Raw genomic sequence first — 20,277 nt, forward strand, 5'->3', positions numbered from 1 at the left:
TTTTTTTATACAATTCTTTCCTGCAATTGAGTACCCTAGGATCTGCGGTATGGCGGGTGATTCTGTTATGATTGAGTCACCGTAGGAGGCAAAAATAGAAATGCTAGCTAAGTCCAGAAAACCAGAGAAGTTGGCAGCTATCGGATTGCAGACCCCTGAACCTATCAACACAACTAGCAGTAGCCGTGGGGGGCTCCTACGATGCCCTAGGCCCCTCGATCACAGCGGGAGGACTACATAGCCTAAAGACAGAAAGGGAAATCTAAACTGCCCCAGAGCAGACCCCAAAGTAAAAGGCAGCCCCCAACATATAATGACGGTGAAGCAAGAAGAAAGAACAAAACACAGACAGAAAGATAGACTGAGCAAAGATGGGGCCCACGCTAGCTTTAGATAGGACAGGACAGGAAGGCTGCTGTCTGCAATCCGTGAAAAACCCTATGAAAATAAGAGCCAACAACTGACAGTAAAAAAGGCCCTGAAGACGCTAGGCTTCAAAAAAGCTATGTCAGTACTCAGGAATATTCTGAAGACAGAGCAACAGGCAAAAGGAGATTCAGCTCACCCCAGCAGGGAATGGCAGAATCCAGAAAAGCAAGGAAAACAAAACACTAATGCAAAAAGGCAAAGCAGAAATCTTAGCTTTAGATGAGCTGGAATCAGACTGGTTTCCTAGAAGTCCACAGAGAAATCACCCGCAGGCCAGAAGGGCATCTGCAGCCTTATATCCAGTCATTAACTCCACTCAGCCAGTCATCATAATCAGCCCCAGGTGTTTGACAATCAGGCTCACTACCTTTCTTCACCAGAAGAGGGAGTTTCTCGGGCCTCAGTAGTGAAGGGGAAAATGAACTCACAACACCGTGTGTTCCATAGGTAGGGGGACCGGGGGAGTGGGGGCTGGATGAATAGGTATGAGGTTGTCATGGTTGCGAAAAAGTATTGTGGATCATGGCAGTTTGTTAGAAATGAGTGTGGGGATATGTTGAGGAGGGCCAGGATTTGGGGATATGTCGCCAGTAGTGTTGAGCATTCCGATACCGCAAGTATCGGGTATCGGCCGATACTTGCTGTATCGGAATTCCGATACCGACTTCCGATATTTTTTCAATATCGGAAGTCGACATCGGAATCGGAAGTTCAAAGTTGATTAACAGCCGAAATGACGTCATCATGATGCGCGGTGTGTGCGCATCATGATGTGCCGTCATTTCGGGCCTTCCGGGGGTCTCTGCCGGCCTGCCGGGGGCTGTGTGGACTGCCCGGGGTCTGTACCGGCCTGCCGGGGGGCTGTGCCGGCCTGCCGGTGGTCTGTGCACCCTGTGGGGGTCTGTACCGGCCTGCCGGAGGGCTGTGCCGGCCTGCCGGTGGTCTGTGCACCCTGTGGGGGTCTGTACCGGCCTGCCGGGGGGCTGTGCTGATGCCCGGGGGTCTGTGCAAGCATCGTCCGATGGGACTACAAGTCCCATCGGGCGATGCCTGCTACCATGACAGTGATTGACACATTAGCCAATGATGGGACAGTAGTAGTCCCATCATCCGGCTAATGTGTTAAATGTTTAAAAAAATATATATATATATACTACATACATACTACATACATACTACATGCATGCTACATACATACTACATGCTACATACATACCACATATATACTACATGCATGCTACATACATACTACATGCTACATACATACTACATAAATACTACATGCATGCTACATACATACTACATGCTACATACATACTACATATATACTACATGCATGCTACATACATACTGCATGCTACATACTACATACATACTACATGCTACATACATACCACATATATACTACATACATACTACATGCATGCTACATACATACTACATGCTACATACATATCACATATATACTACATACATACTACATGCATGCTACATACATACCACATACATACTACATACATACATACTACATGCATGCTACATACATACTACATGCTACATACATACCATATATATACTACATGCATGCTACATACATACTACATGCTACATACATACCACATACATACTACATACATACTACATGCATGCTACATACATAGTACATGCTACATACATACCACATATATACTACATGCATGCTACATACATGCTACATACATACCACATATATACTACATGCATGCTACATACATACTACATGCTACATACATACTACATATATACTACATGCATGCTACATACATACTACATGCTACATATATACTACATATATACTACATGCATGCTACATACATACTACATGCTACATACATACTACATATATACTACATGCATGCTACATACATACTGCATGCTACATACATACTACATACATACTACATACATACTACATGCATGCTACATACATACTACATACATACTACATACATACTACATGCTACATACATACCACATATATACACTACATACATTCTACATGCATGCTACATACATACTACATGCTACATACATACCACATATATACTACATACATACTACATGCATGCTACATACAATACATACATAGACATACAGTACATATAACATAGAGTAACATACTTACCAATACTTGTCACATTGTTCCCCGAAGCCATTGTCTTTTACGGAATAAATATTAACATAACAAACCACAAAAATACTCACCCATGATCCGAAGCAGTCCACGAGTGTGTCCCACGACGATCTTGGGTAGAGAACTGCAGCATCTGCTGATGCTGCCGCTCTCTACGGGCTACAGGAATCCAATGATGGAAGGTAGGTATCCTTCCGCACTGTATTCCTCCGCCACTTAAAAAAAAAAAGTCCCTAGTCTCACTTTATGCCATTGCTGTGTGGGAATTTCCCACGCAGCAATGGCATAAAGTGAGACTAGGGACTTTTTTTTTTTTTTAAGTGGCGGAGGAATACAGTGCGGAAGGATACCTACCTTCCGTCATTGGATTCCTGCAGCCCGTAGAGAACGGCAGCATCAGCTGATGCTGCAGTTCTCTACCCAAGATCGTCGTGGGACACACTCGTGGACTGCTTCGGATCGTGGGTGAGTATTTTTGTGGTTTGTTATGTTAATATTTATTCCGTAAAAGACAATGGCTTCGGGGAACAATGTGACAAGTATTGGTAAGTATGTTACTCTATGTTATATGTACTGTATGTCTATGTATGTATTGTATGAATGTATTGTATGTAGCATGCATGTAGTATGTATGTAGTATGTATGTAGTATGTATGTAGCATGTAGTATGTATGTAGCATGTAGTATGTATGTAGCATGTAGTATGTATGTAGCATGCATGTAGTATGTATGTAGCATGCATGTAGCATGTATGTAGTATGTATGTAGCATGTAGTATGTATGTAGCATGCATGTAGTATGTATGTAGCATGTAGTATGTATGTAGCATGCATGTAGTATGTATGTAGCATGCATGTAGCATGCATGTAGTATGTATGTAGCATGCATGTAGTATGTATGTAGCATGTATGTAGTATGCATGTAGTATATATGTAGTATGTATGTTACATGTAGTATATATGTAGTATGCATGTTGCATGCATGTAGTATATATGTTGCATGCATGTAGTATATACAGTATGTACTGTAGTATGTATGTTGCATGCATGTAGTATATATGTAGTATGTATGTTGTATGCATGTAGAATATATGTAGTATGTATGTTGCATGCATGTAGTATATATGTAGTATGAATGTAGCATGTATGTAGTATGTAGCATGTATGTAGCATGCATGTAGTATGCATGTTGCATGTAGTATATATGTAGTATGTATGTTACATGTAGTATATATGTAGTATGCATGTTGTATGTATGTAGCATGTATGTAGCACGTAATTTTTTTTTTTTTTTTTTACATTCAACACATTAGCCGGATGATGGGACTACTACTGTCCCATCATTGGCTAATGTGTCAATCACTGTCATGGTAGCAGGCATCGCCCGATGGGACTTGTAGTCCCATCGGACGATGCCTGCACAGACCCCCGAAGCCTGCACAGCCCCCCGGCAGGCCGGCTCAGCTCCCCGGCAGGCCGGCACAGCCCCCCGGAGCCTGCACAGACCACCGGCAGGCTGGCACAGCCCCCCGGCAGGCCGGCACAGCCCACCGGAGCCTGCACAGACCACCGGCAGGCCGTCACAGCCCCCCGGCAGGCCGGCACAGACCACCGGAGCCTGCACAGACCCCCTGGCAGGCCGGCACAGCCCCCCGAAAGGCCCGTACAGACCCCAGAGAGGCTGTACAAGGCAAAAATAGGGTTTTTCTTATTCCGATACCGGAAGTCCCATAGACTTGAATGGGACTTCCGGTATCGGAATCGGCGATACCTATACTTTTTTTTAAGATCGGCCGATCCATTCCGATCCGATACTTTGAAGTATCGGACGGTATCGCTCAACTCTAGTCGCCAGCAATGAGGAGTAGTAAACAGAGCATTAGGAGGTGGGAGCAGGATAGGACATGATGTGGCTGTTTGTGTCTGGAGGAAAAGGATTGTATGTGGAGGAACAGTTGTGACAAAGAGGTGAGATGGCTGGGAAGGATGGAGGGGGAAATGAATAGTTCCTTACTGGGTGGAGGGATTGCAGGAGTTAGGAAGAAATGGAGTAGTATGGGGGTGATAGTAAAAAGAAGGCGAAACATTGTAGTGGTGTTATAGTCCGTTACCTTACAGTCAATTCCAGTCCAATTCTAGTCTAATTCAGAGTACTTAGAAATATGTACTTTGAAATATGGATTTTGAAATCGATGGAGCCGACTACAGATGAAAGTAAGTTTTGCATTTCATTTGGAAAACAAGGTCCCAGAGTATGGAGGAAGAGTGGAGAGGCCATAATCCAAGCTGCTTGAGGTCTAGTGTAAATTTTCCACAATCAGTGATGGTTTGAGGAGCCATGTCATCTGCTGGTGTAGGTCCACTTTGTTTTATCAAAGCCAAAGTCAGTATAGCCGTCTACCTGGAAATTTTAGAACACTTCATGCTTCCCTCTGCCGACAACTCTTTCTTTGGAGATGGAAATTTTATTCTCCCTTGCGACTTGGCACCTGTCCACACTGCCAAAATTACCAATACCTGGTTTAAAAACAACTGTATCTCTGTGCTTGATTGGCCAGCAAACTCACCTGACCTTAGCCCCATAGAGAATCTATGGGATATTGTCAAGAGGAAGATGAGAGACACCAGACCCAACAAAGCAGGTGAGCTGAAGGCTGCTATCCAAGCAACCTGAGCTTCCATAACACCTCAGCAGTGCCATAGGCTGATTGCCTCCATGCCATGCCGCATTACTGCAGTAATTGATGCTAAAGGAGCCCCAACCAAGTATTGAGTGCATTTACTCAACATACATTTCAGCAGGCCAACATTTCGGATTTTAAAATCATTTTTCAAGCTGGTGTTATAAAGTATTCTAATTTACTGAGATAATGTCTTTTGGGTTTTCATTGGCTGTAAGCCATAATCATCAACATTAATAAAAATAAATACTTGAAATAGATCACTCTGTTTGTAATGTCTCAATATAATATATGAGATTTACTTTTTGTATTGAAGAACTGAAATAAATTAACTTTTTGATGATATTCTAATTTTGTGAGAAGCACCTGTATTTCAAGGATCACTCCACTCAAAGCTTTTAGCCTCTTAATATATTTCAATCATCATATTATACAGCACTGTGCACTTACAATTGCTCATTTTGCCTTTCTATCCAATTAATTCTTCTCTTTTCTCTGCTATATGCAGAAACAGGAAGTCTCTTGTGTCTGCATTTATCATTCCCATCTTCAACTCCTGACATAACTGCTCCATTCCTCCCCCTGCCAGTGACTTCTTCATTGATGATTCATACAGGGAAAGTAGACTTCTTGTTTCTACACAGAGCTTAGAAGGATTCAGCTAATCTGTTTTCAATCACGTGATATAAAAAGCCAGGAATTATGGGTGTGAAGAACAGCCAAATATCTAGAATGCAGCTCTGCAGGTGGAGGAGTCGGATCTAACTCTCAAACAAGTTGACATTAACCCCTTCCTGCCATCCGACGTACTATCCCGTCCACGGTACCCGGGCCCGTATGACCGGGGACGGGATAGTACGTTGGCGCGATCAGCGGCGCCCACGTGGTGAGCGCCGCTGATCGCGGCCGGGTGTCAGCTGATTATCACAGCTGACACCCGGCACAATGTGTCAGGGGCGGTCACGGACCGCCCCCGACATGTTAACCCCTTGCACACCGCGATCAAACACGATCGCGGTGTACCGGGGGTTAAAGGGAAGCATCGGCAGGGAGGGGGCTCCCTCCGTGCGTCCCTGAGCCCCCCACGGCAGTGCAATGTGCAGCGCTGCTGCGGGGGACTCCCTTCCTCCAGGGCCCCGAATCCAAGATGGCGACGGGGGCCTTCGGGGGCCTGCGGAAGCTGGCTTCCTCAGTGCCTGCAAAGCGCAGGCATGAGGAAGCCTTCTGCAGTGCCTGTGTCAGATCGCTGATCTGTCACAGTGATCTGTGATGTGACAGATCAGCGATCTGTCACAGGACAGTGATGTCCCACCTGGGACTATTTAATAAAGTAAAAAAAAAAATAAAAAAAAGTGTAAAAATAATAAAAAAAAATCGCCAAATAAATTAGAAAAAAAAAAAAAATATTCCCCCAATAAATCCATTTTTTGGAAATAATAATAAAAAAAAACAATAAAAGTACACATATTAGGTATCGCCGCGTCCATAATGACCCACCCTATAAAACTGTCCCATTAGTTAACCCCTTTAGCGAACCCCTTAAAAAATAAAAATAAAAAACGAAGCAAAAAATAATGATTTATTATCATACCGCCAAACAAAAAGTGTAATAACGCGCGATCAAAAAGACGCATATAAATAGCCATGGTACCGCTGAAAACGTCATCTTGTCCCGCAAAAAACGAGCTGCCACACAGCATAATCAGCGAAAAAATAAAAAAGTTATAGCTCGCTGAATAAAGCAATGCAAAAATAATTATTTTTTATATAAAGTAGTTTTCATTGCATAAAACTGACAAAAACATAAAAAACGACCTAAATGAGGTATCGCTGTAACCGTACTGACCCGAAGAATAAAACCGCTTTATCAATTTTACCGCACGCGGAACGGTGTAAACGCACCCCCCCCAAAAGAAATTCATGAAACGCTGGTTTTTGTTCATTCTGCGTCCCAAAAATCGGAATAAAAAGCGATCAAAAAATTTCACGTGCCCGAAAATGGTACCAATAAAAACGTCAACTTGTCCCGCAAAAAATAAGACCTCAAATGACTCGGTGGGTCAAAATACGGAAAAATTATAGCTCTCAATATGTGGTGATGCAAAAACTATTTTTACAATAAAAAGCGTCTTTTAGCGTGCGACAGCCGCCAAACATAAAAACCGCCATAAATAGTAAATCAAACCCCCCGTTATCACCCCCTTAGTTAGGGAAAAATAATAAAATTAAAAAAATGTATTTATATCCATTTTTCCATTAGGGTTAGGGCTAGGGTTAGGGCTAGGGGTGTGTTGGGGTAGGGTTAGGGTTAGGGTTAGGGTAGGGTTAGGGTTAGGGCTAGGGTTAGGGTTAGGGCTAGGGTTAGGGCTAGGGTTAGGGTTAGGGGCGTGTTGGGGTTCGGGTTGGAGTTAGAATTGGGGGTTTCCACTGTTTGGGCACATCAGGGGCTCTCCAAATGCAACATGGCGTCTGATCTCAATTCCAGCCAATTCTGAGTTGAAAAAGTCAAATGGTGCTCCTTCCCTTCCAAGCTCTGCTATGCGCCCAAACAGTGTTTTACCCCCACATGTAGGGTATCAGCCTACTCAGGACAAATTGCAAAACAATTTTTGGGGTCCAATTTCTCCTGTTACCCTTAGGAAAATAAAAAATTGGGGGCAAAAATATCATTTTTGTGGAAAAAAATGATTTTTTTATTTTCACGTCCGAGTGTTATAAACTTCTGTGAAGCACTTGGGGGTTCAAAGTGCTCACCACACATCTAGATAAGTTCCGTGGGGGGTCTAGTGTCCAAAATGGGGTCACTTGTGGGGAGTTTCAATAGTTTAGGTACATCAGGGGCTCTCCAAATGCACATGACACCCGCAGACCATTCCATCAAAGTCTGCATTCCAAAACGTCACTGCTTCCCTTCCGAGCCCCGACGTGTGTCCATACAGTAGTTTTCTCCCACATATGGGGTGTCAGCGTACTCAGGACAAATTGGAAAACAACTTTTGGGGTCCAATTTCTCCTGGTACCCTTGCGAAAATAAAAAAAATGGTGATTAAAAGATCATGTTTGTGGAAAAAATACGAATTTTTTATTTTCACGCCCGGGTGTTATAAACTTCTGTGAAGCACTGGGGGGGTCAAAGTGCTCACCACACATCTAGATAAGTTCCTTAGGGGGTCTAGTTTCCAAAATGGTGTCATTTGTGGGGGGGTTCCACTGTTTTGGTACATCAGGAGTTTTCCAAACGCGACATGGTGTCCGATCTCAATTCCAGCCCGAAACGTTAAATGGCGCGGCTTCCCTTCCGAGCTCTGCCATGCGCCCAAATAGTGGTTCACCCCCACATGTGGGGTATCACCGTACTCAGGACAAATTGCACAATAACTTTTAGGGTCCTGTTACCCTTGGAAAAATAAGAATTGAGGGTGAAAAGATCATTTTTGTGGAAAAAATATGATTTTTTAATTGTATGGCTTTATGTTATAAACTTCTGTGAAGCCCATGGGGGTTCAAAGTTCTCACCACACATCTAGATAAGTTCCTTAGGGGGTCTAGTTTCCAAAATGGTGTCATTTGGGGGGGGGTTCCACTGTTTTGGTACATCAGAGGTTTTCCAAACGCGACATCGTGTCCGATCTCAATTCCAGCCAAAAACGTCAAATGGCGCTGCTTCCCTTCCGAGCTCTGCCATGCGCCCAAATAGTGGTTTACCCCCACATGTGGGGTATCAGCGTACTCAGGACAAATTGCACAATAACTTTTAGGGTCCTGTTACCCTTGGGAAAATAAAAATTGGGGTGAAAAGATCATTTTTGTGGAAAAAATATGATTTTTTAATTGTACCGCTGTACGTTATAAACTTCTGTAAAGCCCTTGTGGGTTCAAAGCTCTCACCACATATCTAGATAAGTTCCTTGGGGGGTCTAGTTTCCAAAATGGGGACACTTGTAGGGGGTTTCCACTGTTTAGGTACATCAGGGACTCTCCAAACGTGACATGGCGTCCAATCTGAATTCCAGCCAATTTTGCATTGAAAAAGTCAAACGGCGCTCCTTCCATTCTGAGCTCTGCCATGCGCCGAAACAGTCATTCCCCCCACATATCAGGTATCTGCGTACTCAGGACAAATTGCACAATAACTTTTGCAGTTCAATTTCTCCTGTTACCCTTGGTAAAATAAAAAAAATTGAACCTGAAGTATTTTTTTTATGAAAAAAAGTTAGATGTTCATTTTTTTTTAAATATTCAAAAAAATTCCTGTGACGCACCTAAAGGGTTAATAAACTTCTTGAATGTGGTTTTGAGCACCTTAAGGGGTGCAGTTTTTAGAATGGTGTCACTTTTGGGTATTTTCTATCATATAGACCCCTCAAAGTGGCTTCAAATGTGATGTGGTCCTAAAAATAAAATGGTGTTGTAAAAATGAGAAATCGCTGGTCAACTTTTAACCCTTATAACTTCCTAACAAAAAAAAATTTTGGTTCCAAAATTGTGCTGATGTAAAGTAAACATGTGGGAAATGTTAGTTATCAAGTTTTTTGTGTGCCGTATCTCTGTGATTTAAGGGCATAAAAATTCAAAGTTGGAAAATCGCAAAATTTTCAAAATTTTCGCCAAATTTCCATTTTTCTCACAAATAAACGCAAGTTATTTGAATGAAATTTTACCACTAACATGAAGTACAATATGTCACGAGAAAACAATGTCAGAATCACCGAGATCCATGGAAGCGTTCCAGAGTTATGACCTCATAAAGGTACAGTGGTCAGAATTGTAAAAATTGGCCCGGTCATGAACGTGCAAACCACCCTTGGGGGTGAAGGGGTTAAAACACTTCAAATTATATTTGTCTTTGGATCCATTTGTGAATTAGCAGCAAACGTGAAGTCCATGATTCCTGGCTTTGTATACATTGTATACCCCTCTGTGGATGATGCAGCACCTGACTACTATGCAACGATACTGCTTGTGTCATGCACAACCATAATAGGTGAGCAGAATACCATTGGTATCATCCTTATATACTTGGATAAGACCCTATTGGATTTTGTACATTTGTTTCATTTAATCACGTGATGTTATAGACCTAATAGAAAAGAGAACTGGGTAGAAAGGCAAAAAGAGCAATTGTAAGTACACAGTGCTATAGAATATGATGGTTGCTTCTTTAATCGTTTTAGCCTGCTTTGGATAACTTTTGTGTATAGAGTCCCTATGCTAAGACCCCTGCAGATCAGCTGAAATTATTGAGGAAACTCATCAGCAAGGGTTCAGATTTAAGATACAAATTTGAGAAAGTAGTTTTGGTTTTGTTTAGCACAACAACCTTTTAAATTAAAATTTACAATGGCAAACATCACAAGAATGGTAATGACTTAACTGGAAATTGAAGAAGTAGCATATATTTTGGGTAAACTGATTTTTTTTCTTTATTAAACTTATATGCCAGGGCAAAAATACATCTGACATTGAAGAGAACCAGTTATTAGATCCACGCTGTCCAAAATACTGGCAGCATGACACAGATACTGGCTTCTCGATTTCAGCCAAGTAAGTCTTACTTTGCATTTTTATTGATTTTGAGGGTTTTTTTTGTTATTTTTTCTTTTTCCTTCAAATTTATGCCAATTTTCCAAGAAAAGAGAAAACTTTTTAGCTCCATAACACAGTCAGACAGTCCCCATAATGCACTCGCCCTTCTTAATGGGAAGTCAGAAGCATTTTTTAACTCACTTTTTAGGAATTGTATATAATATATAAAGAATAAGAATAAAGCAACTACTGCTCCAAAACGAAAAAAAAAATCACAGTTATTTAAACAAAATCAAGTAAATTTGACTGTGAATTTTTTATTTCAAAATTTCCCATTTTTTTAGACTTTTTTTATTTGTATGTATCTTAAAAAATAGATAAAAAACCTTATCTTGCAAAAAGTAGCAAGTGAAAATTTCCTGCAGCTCTTATATTGTCCTTTGTGTCTTTATGATTACAGTCAAACTTGCGTATAGTCTCATCCTAAGCAAGGACCTTTTGTATTTAGGACATACCAATAACAGGAGCTCAGTCATCAACTGTTCCTGTTAATTTAAGGTTCGCTGAAATGTATTTGTTGATCAAGTAACAAGCAAAGGTTAAAACTATAAAGGTGAAATAATACATAAAATTGTAGAAATGATGGTGTGTAATGAAAAATACAAATAGTATTATAACTACTTTGTTTCTTATATGAATTTCCCTTCCAAATTCTCATTTCAGTATAATGAAAATATTTCATGACTTGATATAGAAATTAATAATACTGTGTTATGATAGTAATATTACCTTCTCATCATTAAAAAAAATGTTGTGTCCTATATCAAATGCATTTATACCTTTTATCTCAGCTCTAACCTCACATTTAAGGTCTTGCATCAATAATGAAGCCAATACGCTGACTAGGAAAAATAATAATTGGGTTTGCGTTAAGTTTATTCACTATCATTTAAATGGCTTCTGTTTACTGTATTATGTTATCCTTTATTTCTAAATCTTTTACCCTTGCACACTATTTTTATTTTAAGTGGCAAATATATATATCTTAGACAGGATGAAAAGACAGACAGATAGATAGAAAGGTAGATAGATAGATAGATAGATAGATAGATAGATAGATAGATAGATACAGTTGAAACTAGGAGTTTACTTACAGCAAATAAAAAGACACATACGTATATTTTTCTCAATATCTGAAATTAAATCAGACTAAATCTTTCCCGTTTTAGGTCAATTAGGATTACAATAATTATTAATATTTGCCAAATGCCAGAATAATGAGAGAGCACGAGAGAGAGAGAGAGAGAATGTTTAAAGGCATTTTTATTACTTACTCCAAAGTACAAAGTTTACATACACTAAGATTGCTATGCCTTTAAACAATTCTAGACTGCCCATATAATGATGTCATGTGTTTGGAAGCTTCTAATATGCAACATCTGCACTAATTAGAGACATACCTGTGGATGTATTTTAATGCACACCTGAAACACACTGCTTCTTTTTGTAGCATCATGGTAAAGTGCAAAAAAGAAACAGCCAAGATATCAGGAAGAGAATTAAAGACTTGCACAAATCTGGCTCATCCTTGGGTACAATTTCAAGATACCTGAAGGTGCCTCGTTCATCTGTACAAACAATTATACACAAGTACAAACAAGATGGGAATGTCCAGCCATCATACCACTCAGGAAGGAAATGGGTTCTGTGTCCCAGAAATGAATGTACTTTGGTCTGACATGTGCACAGTATATCAACCCAAGGACAAAAGCAAAAAACTTTGTGAAGATGATGGAGGAAGCTGGTAAGATTGTGACAATATCCAGAGTGAAACAAGTACGGTATCAACATGGGCTGAAAGGCCACTCTGACAGGAAGAAGTCATTACTGCAAATGAAACATTAAAAAGCCAGAATAATGTTTGCAAATGCACACAGGAACAAAGACCTTAATTTTTGGAGACATGTCCTGTGGTCTGATGAAACTAAAATTTATCCTTTTAGGCATAATGACCATTGTTACGTTTCGAGGAAAAAAGGAGATGCCTAAGAACACTATCCCATCTGTGAGACATGGGGGTGGCAGCATCATGTTGTGGGGTTATTTTGCTCTAGGAGGGACTGGTGCACTTCACAAAATAGATGGCATCATGAGAAAAGAAGATTATGTGGCAATACTGAAGCAACATCTCAAGACATCAGCCAGAAAGTTAAAGCTTGGGCGAAAATGGATTTTCCAAATGGACATTGACCCGAAACATGCTGCCAAAATGGGAACAACATGGCTTAAGGATAACAAAGTCAATGTTTTGGAATGGCCATCACAAAGGCCTGATCTCAAACCTATTGAAAATGTATGGGCAAAGCTGAAAAGGCCGGTGCGAGCAAGGCGACCTACAAACCCGGATCAGTTACACCAGCTTTGTCAGGATGAATGGGCTCAAATTCCGACCAACTATTGTGAGGAGCTTGTGGGAGGAGATCCCAAACACTTGACCCAAGTCATTCAGCTTAAGGGCAATGGTATCAAATACTAATGAAATGTATGTAAACTTTTGACTTTGCAGTAAGTAATAAAACTGCCTTTAAACATTCTCTCTCTCTCATTATTCTGGCATTTGGCAAATATTAATAATTATGGTAATCCTAATTGTCCTGAAACGGGAAAGGTTTATTGTGATTTCATGTCAGATATTGAAAAAAACCTGCAGATGTGTCTTTTTATATAGTGTATGTAAACTTCTAGTTAGAACAATAGGCAGATAATTGAGATAATTATTGTAACCTAATTTATGCTGTATTTTATTTTTTTATATTTTATATAATTTACTTGTTTGCTTGTTTTTAAAGGTGCAATCCATTTTACAATTATTAAATTGCGATGATATATTAGTACTAATAATAATAACAATAATTTAAACCTTTAAAATTTCAATTTTCTGCACTTTCATTATTTTTTTAATTTCTTTGTAACAGCATTTTTTTTCTCATACATAGCTCAAACAGAGCTAAATTTTATGACATGACACGGATAAATAATAATATTCTGCAGTCACCACTAAGGGGAGCTAAAGACTTTATTGCATACTGTTTTAGTTTTGAGTAAAATGTCAAAACGGTTTGCATTGTGCTCCCTCTAGTGGTGGCTGAAAGCAGAATTTTTTAATATAAGATGGTGGATGCAGGATATTTGAAGCTCTATATCACAAAAATAAAGTTCCAATGCCTATAAAGATATATTAACAAATTAACCAACAGAGAATTTGAGTCCTATTTTAAGTATGTAAAACAAGTGTAAAAGAATTTCTGAGAGTGCAGTGATTTACACCAATGTCCTAAACATCAAAGTGACCTGCCTGGGTCTATATGAGGACACAACACTGAACACAAATAATAATACACATACAATAAAATAGAACATGATACAACATCCTGGCATTGATTTAAAATGAGCAAAGATGGAAATTTCTGTTTTCAATCAGTAAACAGTTTGTCTCTCACCTATTGCCATTGAATGTTGTTTTATATGCTCCGGTCTGGTGTAATGCCTCATCTGTGTAGACAGGTACAGGAGTCCTTACACATTCATGGGAACATTGCAGAGTTTCATTGTATGCAGTGAATATATCCATGTTGCTGGGCACGCGCGCCGGGGTGAAGTCTGTCAGGTTTTGGCAGCTCTCTTCTTGCTGAGTGATTTTCCGCTGGTGGCTGTTCCTTCTGGCGTTTCCACTTTGTGCACAGCTACAGAAGAAAGCAAAGAACATGGTCATTAATAATGATTCTATTCTCAGGCATACATAGTATCTAAAAGTCAATGTACAATGTTGTTGTAGCTAAGTAGCCATACAATAAGTGGGGCAGTGATGGGTCAAGCAGCTAGAAAATCAGAAGATGCTGAATTTGAGTGGTCTATGGTGATTTGAGTATGCATATTTGACACTTGTGAAGCTTTGAAGGAAATCTGTGATGAGGTTTTTGTAGCCTTAACTGAGAACAGCATGTTGTAGGGGCAGAGACACTGATTCCAGCAATGTATCACCTATACTGCTGATTGCTACGATTTTGTTAAAATCTCTTATCTGCTGCAGATCTACCAGTTCCATGAATGCAGAATTCTAGATAAACCCACAACACTGATTGGTCAATTTTTGTGTTCACTGTACATAGGTAGAAAGCCGCCAATCAATGGTGGACACGGGGTACTAGCCATCTAGTGATAATTTCCTATTGCAAATAAAATAACGATGATTTTATCAAAACTACAGCAAGCTGCCCTGTAAGTGACACATCATTGGACTCATGGACTCTGTCTCTATATTATGATCTTCTCAGATTAGGTGGCAAAAACCAGGTGACAAATTCCCTTAAATGTGGGATATTTAGAGAGTGAGCTGTTATTATTTCATCCAATATCCCTCATATACCTGGTTTTTACCTTGGAGACAACCTACCATTTTTTTTGTTCACAATAGCATAAGGCATCAAGTTCACAAGCTGGTGCACTTTTCATGTCACTAAACATTGTTCCACCCATGGAAAAAATCCAGCACTTGTTCTAAACACTTAAAGTAAAAAAAACATGTTTGCTTATATTAAAGAGCTTGTGGAGAGATGAAGCTTTGCTCTCGTACACAGTTAAGGTCAGCACTAGATATCTGTGGATCCTTGAGCTACGGTCATTATGGGCTTATTGTCCACCATGCCCTGAAATTGACAGGTGCAGAAAATGTTCAGTCCGATCAACATGGATCCTCCAATGGCCCTAGAACTTCTGACAAATTTAGTCAAGGATGAAGGGGTGTAGGGAGGACGACAAGAGAGAAGACGAGTAGAGTTGATGCTTAGCTGAGTAACTGCAAGCAAACAATGCCTTCTACTGGTCAAAGGTGAAAATGAAAACAAGAAAGAATTATAGTAGTAGGAACTTAATAGTGGGAACATATGTTCCTACAGAAAGGGACTGAAGATGACACCTGGTCAGGTGACATCTGTGTCAATGTGACAAAATTAGAAAGGCCTGGACGGGCTGGAAAGAGAGGAGGTGGCGCCAGAACCTTATCCAGGAAAGGTCATGTGACTGTAAGGTGGCTTACAACCACCATCGCCACAGAAGGGTCCAAGAGTGATTAGATAATGGAAAAGGCCTGAGCTGTGAGATAGACCCATGCTCTGTGTCAGTAGAAGACTGCAAGCAGAGCCAGTAGAAAAACATAATCAGTGTCAGTAGAAGACCATAAGCAGTGCCAGTAGAGGACCATAAGCAGTGCCGTAGAAGACCGTAAATAGTGCCAGTAGAGGTCCATAAGCAGTGCCAGTAGAAGACCATAAGCAACGCCAGTAGAGGACCATAAGCAGCACCAGTAGAAGACCGTAAGCAGCGCAGGTAGAAGACTGTGACCAGATCAGAACCAAGATCAGGAGATGATCCAGCTGTAGTAGAGGACCGTTCCTGTGGACCATTACTTCCAGCAAAGATGTACGGTACAGGGTTTGAGTCAGGGCCATGTTCAGGGAATGGAGATGTCCAGCGAAATGAGCACACTGTGTACACCCAAGTGACTCATATCTAGGACTTGTGGCCAAGCGGGAAATACCAGTGAATCCTGCTAGGGCCAGTGTAACAGTCAGAGGTTTTTACAGAGACCACGGCCACAACATCAATGGGCCTAGTGCTAAGAGTGACGCCCGTTAAGTTGAGACATAAAGGGATTAACAGTTGTTTAACTGCTGGAAAACAAGAGCAGTATATGTAATAGAACATTGCATAGATATTGTATTTAGTCATACTATTGTGTCATAATATACTGTATTAACCCTGTTTCTGTTGCCTGCAATATAGTGCATATATATATAAGGAAAAAAAATAGGCAGCACTCAAATTAAATGTGAAAAAAGTGGACACTTTACTGATCCTCAGATGGCAACGTTTCAACGGTGACCCGTCTTTGTCAAGCAAAGACGGGTCACCGTTGAAACGTTGCCATCTGAGGATCAGTAAAGTGTCCACTTTTTTCACATTTAATTTGAATGCTGCCTATTTTTTTCCTTTTGTCATTTTGGCTGTTTGGACACTGCTGAATACGTTTTGCACCTGCTGTATTATTTTGGTAGTGTTGCCCTTTTTTCTTGATATATATATATATATTCTCTTTGTGTGTTAGACAAATAAATAGTTTTTGTTAAGTACGACTGTCTCCTCATTGTCTCTGCTGCTGTTGCATACAAGTATTCTATTTGCAGGGGAACAAAAGTAAAAGCAAGGAGTAATGTATGACAAATATGATTTTGCTTTGTAGTCTTAATTTTAAAAGAAGCAGTGAACATATCCCTAAAAAAATTGGACAGACCGCATGCATTTTGGGATTTTCGGAGCATCAAGTGGAGAATATTTAATATTAAATTTTTGGGGATTTTTTGGTAATTTTTGGATTCACACTACAGTAATTGGTTCAATAGTGTGGTCCAGGCTATAGGTTATACATAGGCATCATTAGGAGATGAAAACAAGAGTAATGTTTTTCTGAAGAAGTAGAAATTGATTTATAACCTAAGAATGTGATCTTTTTTGGAATTCTGCAGTTCGAAGATGTCTAACTGCAGAAGCAGATGACTATCCCTTGGACATGAAACTGAAAAAACAAAAGTTCATTTTTGAAGCAATCACACACACTGCGTCTCCTCCTTTCCTTCTTCAGAGATGTTGGCTGAACAGTAAAACTATCTATTTCAAAATGGTCTTCAGATATTTTATGGCATTCTGGGACAGCAGCTCTTCCTGTTGTGGCAACATCTAATAAATCTATTCAGTTGATTTATAGAAAAGCAAAAGTCATTCTACTTGAATTGTGTCCAGTAACTCAACTGTGACTAGTAGGACTAAAATGATGGTGTTTTTGCTAAGTTTTAAAATAGATATTGTTAATAAAATCTAGTGTTGGTAAAGTTTATCTATATATTTATATATATATATATATATATATATATATATATGAAATGAGAGAAAAAAACAGAAAAAATGATAAAATTAAAGCAGTACCAGCCATATATGAAAAAATAAATGAGGCTGCAGAGTTTCCCAGACAATAACCCGACCTGAGTATCAGATATATAAAAATGGAAGCAGCACTCCAAAAATAGTGAAAATTACTGGACTTTCTTAGCTCATATGGTGACGTTTTGATTCATAGTGTGAATCTTTCTCAAGCAGCTAGACAAGTGCACAAGCCATATATTAAAATATGCAACAATTGAATACATAATTAATCATCATTAAAGGGATTGTCCACTACTTGGAAACCCCTTCTTATTTTCCATGTTAGCCCCTGTTTAAATCAAAAAGCTTTTATTCACTTTCCACGCCTGTGCCATTCAAACAGTGTTGGCACTCGATCTCCCGTGGCTCACCTGAGGTTGTTATGTCACGTAAGCCCTACACTCAATCAGCTCCAGATGTACGGTCTCCTCTTTGGGACATATAACTAATCCACAGGAAATGTGAGCTGCCTCATAACTTACATGTCTAAAGGCAGGGAAGGGCTCTGATTGGGTGGATGGCTCGCGTGGCATAACGGGAGAGCGAGTGCCGACATTAATAGAACGATGCCAGCACGGGAGTTGAGTAAAGCTCTGTAATGTTAACGAGACAAAACATGGGGAATGAGAAGACGTTGTTCATGTGTAACGGGCGCCCGGGTGGTTGCTGTGGCGAGGGGCTTTAACACTTCCACACCCGGAGGCTCAGTCACTATAAAATTAGGGTGATCTTCTTGTGACATACTATGTGTGTGCGGTGCTGCTCCCACCTGCTGCCTGGGGAACTTCTCAGTCTGTGGCACCCCAAGTTCCTTTGCTCCGGAACAAACACGATTTTCCTGCAGCCACTGAGTCCCTTCCTGCTCTAGGTAGCCAGACACAGGACACAGAAATGGCCACACGACAACTTTAGCTTCCATCCTGACCCAGAAGGTCAGCCATGAGTCCACTTTTCAACCTGATCCATTCAGGTCATCGTCTACTTCACACAGATCCGGAGGACCACTTGACAACAATACTCATCTTCTTGACCCTTCAGGTCATTACTTCCTTCAGGTCCGGTGGACCACATGATGATAATCTACACAGTCCTGACCCACTGGGTCTCTCCATTCAGGTCCAGAGGACCACTCTGATAGCAACTTTTCTTTCAGTTCCTGACCCTTTGGGTCCTTCAGCAATCCGGTGTTTTTTCCCCCTCCCTTCTTTGAGAGCTCCAGGACTTCATGCAGCCATGGTGGTTAACCATATAAGGGTTCTAGTCCCGTAAACCAGCAGGGGAAGCGCAACGAGCGCAACAAAACTTGGAAGGGGGAAAAACAAAAATTCACCATATTTTTCTTCTACTGCAGCCAGTCTGGCTGCCAAAACTTCTGTAACCACGGCCACTTGACCGTTTGCACATCCGGGCTCCAAACCGCAGAACTCAAAAAGTCCTTAATTAACGTTGCTCCAGACATAATCTGTTTACTTCTAGGGCTCCTGCCCTCAGGGACACAGAACAGTCCCACAACATCAATGGTGCAACCAGCACAAATTCTTACTTGCAAAAGGAGCAGTTTTTTCACTCTCCTTCCTCCAGACGGGTGTTGGGGCTCCAGGGCAGAAGAGGGGAAATCCATGGCCAGGTTAGACTCTGACGTGGGGTCGGGAAGGGAGAACGCTGCAGCACTCACTTCTGCTTCCGGTGACGCCTCCCGCTCCGTGGATGGCATCGGTGCATCCTCCGGGTCTTCAAAGCTCAAGTCCCGTAGGGACGAGCTCTCCGATCCCGCTTCTCCTTCTGGCCAAGCGCTGCAACCCTTCTCCGGGTCAGGCTCCGGCCTCCGGTTGCCATCTTGGTGCTCCGTCTCTGCCGCTCAGTACCTGGCAGCCGCCAGAACTGTCCATCAATTTCCATGGGGTAGCCGCCCCAGTCATCCAATCCTCCTAGCTCACAGACTCCCCATAAGCGTCAGGGGTGAGCCCGCTCCTGATCTTTCTGCCACTTCCATTCAATGCGGCCGATGCCGCCGCAGGCCTGCACACAGGAGTGAGACATCTTTTCCACCGCTGTCTGCTCCTGCAATGGCACCGTACACTTAGCCACGCAGGGTCCTGCTTCCTGGCCCTTCCCGGGCCAGGGTGGAGCTGGCTCCGGCCACCTCTCCTTCACATCTTCGGTTCTCTCCTCCTCAGGGATCTGCTCTAGGAGGCCCAACTTCTTTTTCCAGCGCCACGCCCACCGCTGGCGGGCTCTGCTTAGGAGAGGAGGTACGACGGCAGAAGGGCTCCACCCGGCCAGCCAGATTTTAGCACCAGATAGAGTCTGTGATGCCCACGATGGGCGGAGCTATCGCCAGCCTCCGTGCCAATTTCTGCCTTCAGAGTACTCACGACCGCCATCTTTTCTGTACTGGGGTTCCCTTCTTCTTTCTGCAGAAATTCTTCACCCT

General features: G+C 41.3%; 1 protein-coding gene across 7 annotated transcripts in view; it reads right to left on the bottom strand.

Moving 5' to 3' along the window:
- The window catches only part of AJAP1 (adherens junctions associated protein 1), a 542,737-nt gene that overhangs the window by 70,413 nt on the left and 452,047 nt on the right, over nucleotides 1-20,277 (bottom strand). For all 7 annotated transcript variants that reach the window (XM_073561799.1, XM_073561796.1, XM_073561794.1 and 4 more), the window contains exon 4: nucleotides 14,309-14,551. In XM_073561799.1, coding sequence (XP_073417900.1) covers nucleotides 14,309-14,551 — 243 coding nt within the window. The remainder of the gene's footprint in view (nucleotides 1-14,308; nucleotides 14,552-20,277) is intronic.

This window comes from Dendrobates tinctorius, unplaced genomic scaffold (assembly GCF_039654945.1).
Source record: "Dendrobates tinctorius isolate UK_male_01 unplaced genomic scaffold, ASM3965494v1 ptg000326l, whole genome shotgun sequence".
Taxonomy (NCBI): Eukaryota; Metazoa; Chordata; class Amphibia; order Anura; family Dendrobatidae; genus Dendrobates; species Dendrobates tinctorius.